This window comes from Ctenocephalides felis, unplaced genomic scaffold (genome assembly GCF_003426905.1).
Source record: "Ctenocephalides felis isolate EL2017-DRISC unplaced genomic scaffold, ASM342690v1 CF-g0.4_SCAFFOLD_00845, whole genome shotgun sequence".
Classification (NCBI taxonomy): Eukaryota; Metazoa; Arthropoda; class Insecta; order Siphonaptera; family Pulicidae; genus Ctenocephalides; species Ctenocephalides felis.
The window spans coordinates 63,873,219-63,885,942 of NW_020536999.1; the positions used below are offsets into that span (position 1 = coordinate 63,873,219).

General features: G+C 27.7%; 1 protein-coding gene across 1 annotated transcript in view; it reads left to right on the forward strand.

The window, feature by feature from the left end:
- LOC113364331 (chloride channel protein 2-like) overlaps positions 1–12,724 on the forward strand; it is a 35,362-nt gene that overhangs the window by 1,087 nt on the left and 21,551 nt on the right. Inside the window, exon 2 of the mRNA XM_026606819.1 lies at positions 3,259–3,484. Within this exon, the coding sequence (XP_026462604.1) occupies positions 3,404–3,484 (81 nt within the window). The 5' untranslated portion in view covers positions 3,259–3,403. The remainder of the gene's footprint in view (positions 1–3,258; positions 3,485–12,724) is intronic.

The window sequence follows — 12,724 nt, forward strand, 5'->3', positions numbered from 1 at the left end:
TGGAAATTTGTATCCATACATACACACACACACACATCCATTTTTTCTGAGGTATGCCAAAATGTTCAGAAACCTTCAAAACGTCGAGAAATGTAAAAATTTTCAATTTCGATTTTCGGCCCATTACAATAACTTACCCTACTGGAAGTTAATACCCTACGGGAAGTTAATAACAAATAAAGTAGGGCGGGGCATGACGGTCCAATTTGGCCTTAAGTAATTATACTGTCAAAACAAAATGATCTAAATGACACGTATCAAATAAACAACTACTATGTTGAATGTTAGAAACATTCCCAGTTAATTCCTTATTACAGAAATGTGTTTTTTTTCTATTTTTCTTAAATTTATATTTTGTCTCTTTTTACCCCATGGGCGGTATAAAATGGGACAGCCAGAGGATAAACAGATACAAAGTCTTTCTTTTAATTTTAAAGGGATTTACGAATTATTAGCTAGAGTTTTTAACCAATGCAAAATATATATTCCATGGGCACATTTTTTACAAAGATGACACTGTATATGACCTTGATTTTGTTAGAAATATTCATCAGCAAAATTGGAATAACTATTAATTTAGATTATTCCTTGTAACTGAATTTTACATTCTTATTTACTATTTTTTATTGTTTACGGCTAACCATTATGGTAAAGGTTTAGTTGGTCTTCTTAACCCCATCCACATGTTACCTATTATAGATGTTAAATAATAACATCTGTTGAATATAATTCATAATTAACAATACATCTTATAAAAATTAAATAACGAAAACCTAAAAATTATGTTAAAGGCTCGTAAACTAAACAATAGTGCTCACAACCAAAAAACTAACATCGAAGGAAAATACTTTTGTTTTATTTTGACAAGATTTTTATCTTGATAGCGACGTTGCTTGATTTAAGGCGTTGCTTAGTTACACATCTTTTGTCCCCTACTTTCACATAAAATTATTGTTAAAAAACTCCTAACTTTACTTGTTTTTGAAATATTGGTGGTGGACCTTTAAGCCCAGCTCTACCCCACTATGGATACGATAAAATTTAGTTTTTTCAAATGAATCAACGAATTTTGTTATTCGATTATATGCTGTAATAAATTATGTCTTATATTTTATGATCTATATGTTTTTTGGCTTTTAAGCCTTGCATAAAACTCTGTACAGTTTTCTTCATAATTACCTTATTGTTAGAAATAATTTCCACTCCAGACAGTCCAAAAGTTTGTTTTCCTAATTTTTGCTAATTTTCGTGAAATTGAAATTGAAAGTTCGAAATTAATAATGTTAGAAGTTATTTTACCCGCCTTTATTGTTTTGCATTTTGCAATGTTATCATTCATAACGTCTGGTTTCATATATAAGCATACTCGTGGTATATATCATTTTCAGATATTTTATGGGTAGTTGGAATTTCCTTATCAAGTATTTGCAAAAATTAAATTTAAACCTATAGTTTTCGAAAACCCAGGATAATTTGGTTCAAAAGATCCAAATTCAAGACAAATATTGCTTTTAGAAAAATCCAGGATACAAGATAAAAATCTTGTCAAACCCGGACGTATGGTCACCTTACTTCCTTAGCTTGAAGTGTTAGCAAAATCATATTCAAATCTACACTTACCACTTGAGATTCTTGAATATTGTTTAATTTACAGTGAGGTTCATAACGGTAGATGTTTTATCTTAGAATTTTGCATTTTCCCATAGACATAATAAGTTGGCAGTCATATTTTAAATCAACGATAATGAGAGGTTCTAAAATATTGTTTGACAATGAGATTCAAAAGGCAATAGTTTATTTTCAAATGTATTTTATTTCTGTCAAATGAAATGTTATCTACATTGGAAAAATAACGTCATAATTAATATGATTGTTAATATTTTGTATTTTTGTGTCCAATAAATGCAATATTGCATTAAAAATATTTAGTTTTAGTAAAGAGATACGTCAATTATTGAATGAAGAATTTAATAACTCATCTTCTGATAAGCACAATCAATATAAAATGTGCTTTGCTTGCAAGTGTTTCAATAACTAAAATAACATATTTTTGGTTTCAATATAATTTCATATTTCTTCACTTTTTTCTGATTATATTTGAATATTTATGTAATTATTAACTAAATAATTCTGGAACCCTAGTTTCAAGAGTGATTTAAGCTTCTGATTTGCTAAATCATCATTTAATCCAATTATTTTTGAAATTTAAAAACAGGTATCAATTTTTAAATAGAGAAATATTAATGTTTCTTGCAATTAGCATGTGAATAAAAATATTAAATGAGTATTTAAACATGAGTAATAAAAACTATAACATAACAATTATGAATCGAACAAATAAAATAAGGGCAAAAAGAATTAATTTAGTAATTGGATTTTTTATTGCACGAAATGACCAATATTGAAATGGCGTAATTATCTCTATTATATTATTTATTTGCTAATATATAACGATCAAATTAGGGTTCATGTAATATATATATATATATATATATATATATATACAGAGTGTTCAAGACTTCAACGTCAAGCTGATTAACTGTTTACAAATTTGATTGTAATTATCATGAAAAAATCGGCAAAAAATCTAGTCCATGCATTTTAAAAATTATAGACATTTAAGAAAAACCTAGTTACTTGATCAAACTCTAATCATTTTGCATTTATTATGATTATGTTTTAGTTTTGTTCATATGAACTTTGGAACCATAACACTATATTACATTTGCAGAAAGCAGAAACCATAATTAAAAATAATAATAAAATAAAATAAATAATGAGAAATAATTCAACCCAATTTTGTAGAATTTAAACTATTTCTTAAACTATAAATTTAAAATTTTAATTTTTTAAAATTTTTGGATATTTGGTCCTCCTTACAAAATTGCCTGGGCAATTGCTATTAAATGTTAAAGGTTTTTAACAGAATTGTAAAGAATTACAACACATTTTTCTAAAAAAAGTAAAAAAATATTAGCATATGAACAAAAAGGTGGCCCGATTTTTTCTGACCCATTTTGTTGCTTCCTATCACGCTCACAAATATCACTATCAATCTCTCTCATCATTTCGCCATATAATAGTTTGAATTTATTTATTTTACTTGGTTTTACCTAATTGTATATAATTTTTAAAATGCATAGGATGTATTTTTTTGATATTTTTCATTATGGTTGCAATAAATCCTTTCAGCACGTTTTGGCTTGCTGTTGAGTTCTGACCTTAGGCTCATATATGACCTCTTTCTTCAATATTTAGGTGAAAAGTTTCTATTATGTGATTTTAATAATAAATGCAAGCAATATAACAGAAAAGAATTTAACAAAAACTAAATTTTTTGAAAAAATTGAACTATTGTTTCCTCTCTGTTAGTAATAAACTAATTGAATTCTTAACAACATTAATGATGGCTTTGACTACAAAATATATAAGAGGCCCAAAGAATGAAGACGAAGAGTTTGGCATGGGATATCAGAACACTTTGGTGAGTACAAAATATCAATATATTGAACATTCAGACAAATATGTCAAACAAAAATTATTAAACCTAAAATCATATTGCCCACCTTGCAACTTGCAAGATTATAAGTATATAAGTGAAATGAATTTGTTTCGAGATCCTGTATATAGATATATATATATATATATATATATATATATATATATACATATATAATTATGAAGTTTAAGATTTATTTTTAACCTTATATTTAATACACATGAAGCAGTCACGCATCCGAGATATCAACACTACATGTGCTATCTTTTCATCTGTTTCCATTAGCATAATAGTTAACATAAATTAATAATAATGACTGTTAATCATGTCTTTTATTTCAATGTTTTTTAAAATAATTTGTGTGATCAGTTTCCTATATTTTAATTTATTTCATTTTTTATGTTATCGATTATTTATTTTGACAGTTTTATTACGTTTTTAATTGTCGGGGAATCTGGGTACGGTTGTGCTACTTTTTTTTTTTTTGATCGGCAATAATTTTGTTAATATACTAATTAGCTGGGAGAAAAGTAAATTAAATGGTAGTTTGAACATTTGTCTGCGTGAAAATATTGAAATACTGCGATGGATAAATAAATACGATGGATTTGTCATAAAATCTAATCATACAAGAAAAGGGAAAGTGTCACAACCGTACACACCCGAGGGACGGTTGTGACAGGCAACCTAAAATAGATTATAAACACCAAAATGGTTTATAACGAGTCAGCAAATACTTGGAGTATAGTTAATTAGTTATAATTGGATTGGACAATACTGGGTTGCCATCTATTCAGAAAATCCATATAATAAAGTCAAAACAATTACTGAATGTCCTAAGTGTGACAGATTGTTTTTAAAAATGTAGAAAATGGTAGTTAATAAAAATAATATGTAATACAACACAACATAAACATTTAAACATATAACAAAACATATATTTGTAAATTTTCTTTTCCTTTCTCTTTCGTATTTTGACTTAGTTATGTTAGATATTTTATAGGTTCAATTTTCACCCGAAAAGGACAAGAAATACATGTCACAATCATACCCATAAAATTTGTCACAACCGTACCCAACGCACACTTTTGAAAATAATAATCATAATAATCTAATAATCATTCATGAAATTATCTAAGTAAGCCAAAATTAATTGCTGACAAATAACTATTAATATATAATAATATATAATGTTCGCAGCGAAATAAAAAAACGAAGTGATCTATCTGTATACAATTATATTATTATTGAAGTAAAACTTCTTTAGGCGCAACTAGGGTGTATATCCGTACAAATGCAACGGAAGTGCGTTACGGCAGATAAGATAAGAGTCGAGTGCCAATGATTCGTCATTTGCTCTCGATATGATATCATTTCTATACGGGTCGATTGTGATTAGTCGTCGCGTATGTAAATAGAATTCTGTCATTGTATGCGTACCGGCATCAACGTTGCATGCGTACCGATATCAACAAGGAAATCGACATAAATAGACAAATAAACATTTTAAAATTACATCGTAGTACGAATCTTGATTTAATGAAAAATGCCTGAATCAGAAGAATATTTTACTATGTTCCTTGAAAATTATGAAACAAATTAAATATTTGCGTGTGTACTAAACGTAAGCTTATTGATTAGAAATTATTTCTATATTATTCGTAATTTCTATAAATCTTTGATGTTATTAAAATGGAAAATATTTTTAAGCAAAACAGATATTACAGCTGTTCAAAGAATGAGATTATATCGCCAGCGAAAAAGTAAAAAAAATACAAGCAGTCAAGAATGTATGTTAATTTTAATTACATGAAGTGTGTGAAGATCAAAGTGTTCACTGTGTGAACGAATATTATAGCATTTATTAATCAGCAATTACTTCATTTCTCTAATGAAGGATCATTTCTAAATGCTAATTACAATGACAAACCGATCATGTCATATTTGAAGTATAAAGCCATACTTGTACACATTATATAAATGTGTATAATGGTTGACACTAATAAATATGTGCGTCAAGAGTGTTACCATATTACTAATAAACATTATTCAAAATTGTTATATGATGTACTTATTTTTACTTAAATGCCATATTGTATGTTTTACTTCAATCGCGTATGAACCTTATGCGCACTCTTTTTTTATATAAAATTATCCAAGATCTATTACAATATGTTAAAGGACTTAAATCTAATCATTGCCTATCTAATCATACCGTACGATACCTAAGACCACCAGTTCCTACATTTATATATAAATCTATTACCAATTTATCATTATTTGCTATTAACCTATTATATATAACACACACCCCACAATCTTTTTATCAAGCCTTACACATACTACCATTTACACGCTATATTTTACTCTTATCTATTATCTATTGTCTCTACCCTATACTATATTTTACTCTTATCAATTATCTATTGTCTCTACCGTATACTCTATTGTCTATCGCCCACACCGGGAATTGAACCCGGGACCACCGCGTGGCAGTTGAGCGACTTGACCACTACTCTATTGGGTCCCCCACAAATAATATATTAAGAGACGCACTGTTCTTCCGCGGTACCTTTACCTATTAATTCAGTAATTAATCCTAAGGTGACGCGACGACACGCGGGAAAAGGCGACCAATCGCAGCGGCACGGTGGTGTAGTGGTTAAGGTCTCTGTCTGCCACGCAGAGGGCTCGGGTTCGATTCCCGGTAGGGTTCGGAAAAATTAGCGTTTAAGGTGTAAGATAAGAAATAATACTGGGCGTATTATGTATATAGGGTTGTAGGGGTATTAGGCGTATTAGTCATATTAGGCGTATTAGTCATATTAGGCGTACTATATAGTTAGTTAAGAGGCGTACAACATAGAATTTAAGGTTTAGGCATACGTGAATATGATATAGGTATCTTATAAGAAATACGACATATGATAATCGTTAGCAGAATTTTGATACGGGTACTGTATAAAATGCATTTTTATCCTTATAACAATAAATTTAAATATTATTTTATTCATGGCAAATAAAAGAAGAACATGGCATAGGTACCTCAACATTTAATTTACAAGTTTTGCGGTTTATTAAATAATTTAAATTTAAAATAGGTATTGTTGAACTAATAAAAAAATTGCTTAAAAATACAATTTATATTCTTTTTACCAATATAAAAGTATTTACCAATATACATGTGACCCAGACCAACATGTTCGTCTTTATGTCCATTCGTAACGTTTTTTTTTTGATAAGTTTATGAAACAAACATTATAAGAACCATGTAAATTTTTAATGCTATTATAAATATATAATTTATAATTTATTATTATATAAATGTGTATAAAGATCGAGACTAATAAATGTGTGCATCACGAGTGTTACCATAATATTAATAAACATTATTCAAAATTGTTATATGATGTATTTATTTTTACTTAGATGCCATCTTGTACAGTAGAAAATAAGTTTTACTTCAATCGTGTGTGAATCATTGTGCAGATGGATTCAAAGAATTGTTAGTTTCAGAATATTGAATTATTGTAACACTGAAAAACAAATTAATTACAAATTGGTACAAGCAATTTAGATACCAAGAACTGTGGGCGGTAAATTATCACTCTTATCTGGAGATAGGTACAATAATTACTTTTGTTGATGATGCAATTCTTTTATCTAAAAAACAACTTTTCATTATTTTATTATATAGCAAAAATTTAAAATAGAAAACATTCTATATGCTATTGCGATCTAGTTTAACTTTTTTGTGGCTATAATGTCCCGACAGATGTACGTTGTATTAATCTTAGAATGGATGTTGTATTTGCTAGTTTTGAGATACGATGTATACTTTTTTATCAAAATAAATTTCATTCGATAGTTTTTTTTGTTCTGTAATTGTATTCAGCCTTATAATTAAGCATCCAGAAGGAAACGAAATACGTGTATTTTGATGAAAAAGTTTAGACCAGAAAAGAAAATACAATATTTATTGTAAGAATAATATAACGTACATCTATCGTCATATTTTAGCCACAAAAAAATCTCAAGACAATCTTAACTGTATGCAAAATAGATCAGGAAAATGTTACAGAGATTTTGTTAAAAGATTATTGAGATTGGGAAGCTATGAACATTCTCAGAGATGAATCTATGTATAAAGAATTATCATCTAATCCCATAGAAATTGCAATCCTAACGGTTATCATCAAAGACAGAATTTTAAATATATTAATTTATTAGAAAAAAGTGAAAACATATATAATATTAGGTTGTCAAATATCTCCCTTCCGCTTTTTTGCTCTTGGTTTATAATACAAAAAGGCGGAAGGGAGATATTTGACAACCTATTACCATAGCATCTAAATTAAAACTACAATATCTAAAGTTTTATGGCCTTTCAAAATCCACATACCTAATTGTCCTTTCAGACAAATAGTTTTCTGCATTAATCTCCACATACACATTTAAGAAACATAAGCTTTTCTATATTTTTCTATAAGTATGCGCGTATGTATAAACCAAAAAAATTCATATTTTTAATTATAATATTTACTTTACTATATGTGCACAATTGCTATCATTCTTAGATATAATGGTCAAAAATGAATTCGCTGTTTTTTGATACATTACTTGTAAGATATATAACTAAAATTCGTATGTGAATTAATTTTTGTAACAGTGAAATCAGTGATTGTAAATGACGTGTAACAACAAACGAATTTGTTATTTATTGTTTTTTATGAATTATTGATATGGTGAGTCCGTATTTAGCTCAATTTCAGTTTTTTACTTGCCATTTCCTACATATATATCATTATGAAATCTATAGAAATTATTATAGAACGTGTAATATAATATGTATCGACAAATAGAAAAATAAGATTAACCGCTGGGTTGCGAAATGTACTAGACAAAGTAACGTATAACAAAAACAGATAAAAACATAGTTCTTGTTTATTTTGAAATAAAAAAGTGTTGTATTGAGCTTTACATAAACAATTATATTTTTAGTGATTTTATTTTTAATTACTAATTTATAAACTTCATGTCGATTTATAAAACTGTCTAATAGTTTTATAATAAAAAATAATAATGTTTATCTTTACCAATATATTTTACATATTGATTGATAATTGTTAATGTAGACATTTTTTGTTTAAAATTAGGATTTTTAAGATTATGATTTTTTGTTTATGATTAATTTTGTTTAAAATAAAAATATTTTGTTACGTAGAAATAAGGAAGTTTCAATAGTTTGCTTCAAGGTACAAATCAATGCTTAAAAGTACAAATCAGGTTCAATTTGCGTACGAGCAACGTTTTATATATATTTGCACCTTCTTACAAGGTATTTTAATTGTTTGGTTCTTCAAACAAATTTAAAAATTTACTCAGCATAAAAATTAATGTTATTACTTATTTCTTTTTCAAGCTTGAAATAAAGCCATAAGAAAGTGATATTTATATAGTTGGAAAGAGATCATTTATAGACACTTATATTTGGGATTCATTCTACATGCATATCAAGCACTTATCGAAATTTGGCACTGATTTATAGCCGGAAGATCTCTAGTTCCGTAGACGTGACAACAATTTCATAGCTTTAATAAAGTCTTTCATGCATGATCATGTGACGGAGCCATTTTTGAAAAAGCTGTAATAAATATCAAATAATGTTTTTCGTATAAGACTCTCACTCATTTTTGGTTGCTTCGATCATAAATAGTGTTAGTGTATGGTAGCCCTAAAAATACTAGCTCGTTTTAAGTTCTATAGGTTTTTCATGCCGTTGGCATATTGCTTTTATGATTGGGGAACTTGGTTCTGGGAACTTTAAAACTTCGGTTTCACCACCGAAACAGGTCCGAGACCTCGTTGGCGCTAGATCGGGTTGAAAGCTATAGTTTAAATTTGGAAGTATTCATCTTTTTAGTTCTTTTTTGGACACAAGTAACTGATATCATCTTAGATTAGAATATGATTTTTCAACGTCATGATATGCTGATGAATAAGCTATCAAACATATGCGGGAGGTGAATTAGGCAGTAAATTTGATTGATTCGATGCTTAAATTACCATCTAAAATTTATAATTTTTAGAATTCTAAATATTAACTTTACCTTCAATATCCTAAACGTAATATTTTATGCTCTATTTTTGTTATTTCATAATTAATTTATGGTGTTAGTATGCAGGTGAACTTACTTTGGTTGCTAGTTATATATTTTAATAAGTATTTTAATAAGTATCTTTACCTTCAATTATGTAATTCTTTTATATTGTAGTTGACGTATGTAGATTATGTGGCTTTCCGCGTTACATAATAAAGCTTTGAAAAAGTGTTTTCCCGCATTCTGCTTAGTCAGTTAAGGGGGGCGATACATGTAACAAGAAAAAAAAATCGATTTTTTTTTATTTCATAAATCGTTACAATAACATCTCAAAAATATGCCTGTAAATATTCAAAACAAAATTATCATTATTTATACAATACAAACTCATTTAAGTGCCGCGCCTCAACTCGACGCTTGAGTGCTATTGTACTCTTATCTGTTTCTGTGTCAAAACTTTAAACGCGTTTTTCTCAAAACGACATTTTTGAAATTTGCGGGCGGGATAACTCAAAAAGTTCTCAACCGATTTCAATGAAATTTTGCACACATCTACTTTACAGTAATAGCTTCTAGTTAAACCTCAAACATTCCAAAATTTTTTTCAAAAATTAACCCTTTTACCAAAAAAAAACATTGAAAAAAAGGTGAAAAATCGAACTTTTTTTTCTAAGGTGTGCTAATTTACGATTTTGTGACTTTTTAAATTTTTTTTTTTGGTTTAACTAGAAGATATATGTTTTATGAACACGTACAAACTAATTTTTTTAAATTCAGATCACCGTACGAAAAGTGAGAACGCCCGCAAATTGATGGCGTTTTCCGAGAGGGTCTTGGCAGATTTATTTTTACGGCAGCCATTTAAAAAAAAAAAATTAAAAAATTTTTTTTTTTGTGTATTTTAATATATAATAAATAACCCTAAAAAAAATCAAAAAGATTCAATCATTCCTTCCCAGTTTAAAAAGTCCTCAAAAAATGGTAAAAATTACGGCGATTACATGTATCGCCCCCCTTAAGTCAGTATTTACAGAAGCTAAGTTTTTGTTATAGTTTATAGATTACTTATTATATTTATTATATGAATAGCCCAATATAAATTTTTAATTTATTTAATTTTTTTTATAATGGTCATACAGTTTCGATTAACGCATCGCATAAGAAACGGCATGGTGTTCAATGGGTAATAATATAATTCTTAAAAATGTAATTTTATCCTAAAGAAATAGTAACATAAAACTTCCGAAAAAGGGCATTTTCATGGCTTCTTAAATTATACAGTTTTTATTTACTGATATATGCTGTGAAGGTATCGACGTTGGTAGAAAATTCATGTTATGATTTTAAATAATTTAGTAATAAAATTATTATTTTTTATTCAAATCGTTTTATTTTGTTTATTCGAAGCGTGTAAAGCGATTCTGTTTTAATTGCTGTTGCGAAAATATTGTCATCAGATACAAAAATTAATCTTTCCAAAAGCGATGCTAAATAAATTATGATTTTAATCGAAATGTATAAACATTTTTTATGAATGGAAAATTTTAGGTAATGTATAAATATGTTTTACAATTAAGATTCAAACCTAAATTATTTCTAGAATAGGAATCCTTATAAAATGTTAATAGCTACGTGTTTTCAAAAGTGTAAGTTTTCAAAAATTCGATTTATAAAACCTACGAAAATCTAGCAAAAACTTTGCAGTCAGCAATCTTATCCAGCATGCTGACGGAACGACCTCCATTTGTATATTTGAAAAGATACCTTAACCAAACATAAGTTTATATAATATCATATCCATATGATAATTACAATCACCGATATGCTAAGTATCACACCTTATGTTGAATTTGTAATATTCAATAATTCGAGCATCATGCACGTACACGATGAATAAATAGTCAGTTTTTTATTATAAACTTGTAGAAAGAAAAATAGTTAGTGATGCAAATTCATAGAAACTCTAATAAAAAATAAATAAGTACATACTCACACATATGTATATATATACTGACTTTGAGCATATTGTGAAAACCAAACCAATTTGATTATAACAAATAACAAATATCAAACAAACAACTATCTGATCATGTTCAATAAAACCCTAACAAGCTATTCAACATTGTAAAAATGTGTCTTTTTTGCTATTTTTCAAATGTTTGTTACCCCAAGGCGGGGTAAGATAGAGCGGCCACACGGTAAACAGGTCCAATATGTCTTATTTTTAATAAAAAAAAAAAAATACAGGATAATAGCTACATTATTTAACTAATGCAAAATAATAATTTTATTGGTACATGTTTTACAGACACTGCATATAACTTTGATCTGATATTTTGCCATAAAGATTTATCATTGCATCAATAGTTATTTTTCAATTCGACGACAATATTTTGTACCCTATGATAAAAAATGTTGCATCATTATTTTTATTTCAATTTGTGGACAATATTTATCAGCCGATGATAAAAAAATATTGCATCATTATTTATTTTTCTAATTGAGGACAATATTTATTAGCCGATGATAAAAAATGTTGCATCAATATTTATATTTTAGTTTAAGTAGAATGATAAATAGCATCGTATGACGCATTGTTTAAAATTTGATATTTACATTTATACTTCTTCAGTTCAACAATTGATAGAGGACAATATTTATCAGCCGCAGATAAAAAAAATTATAGGTAATCACGGCCACAGAAATCAAATGTTGGCAATATATGGAACCGAGATTAATTTTTACATAGGTCAGCAGAGTTGAAATAACTAATTGTTTAATTTGTCTCTTGCAAAGTTGCTGTTTTCAACTTAATTTACTTTATTATTTATTATTTTTTACTCTTTATACATTTTCCAGGGTGAAGGTTCAGTTGGTCCTTTTTACCCAAGCATAAGCTTTTATAGAGGTTATATAAAAAACTGTTGCATCTAACTTAAAATTAATAACACATCGTATAAAAAAATTAAATAACCTATGCTTACAAATTATATTGAGGTCTTGTAAACTAAACAACAGTGCTCACAGCTAAAAAAAACTAACAAAGAAAGAAAATACTTTTGTCATGGATTTTCAATCCGATAGCAACGCCGTAAGAATAAAAGTCTAGTACATCTTTGTTTTT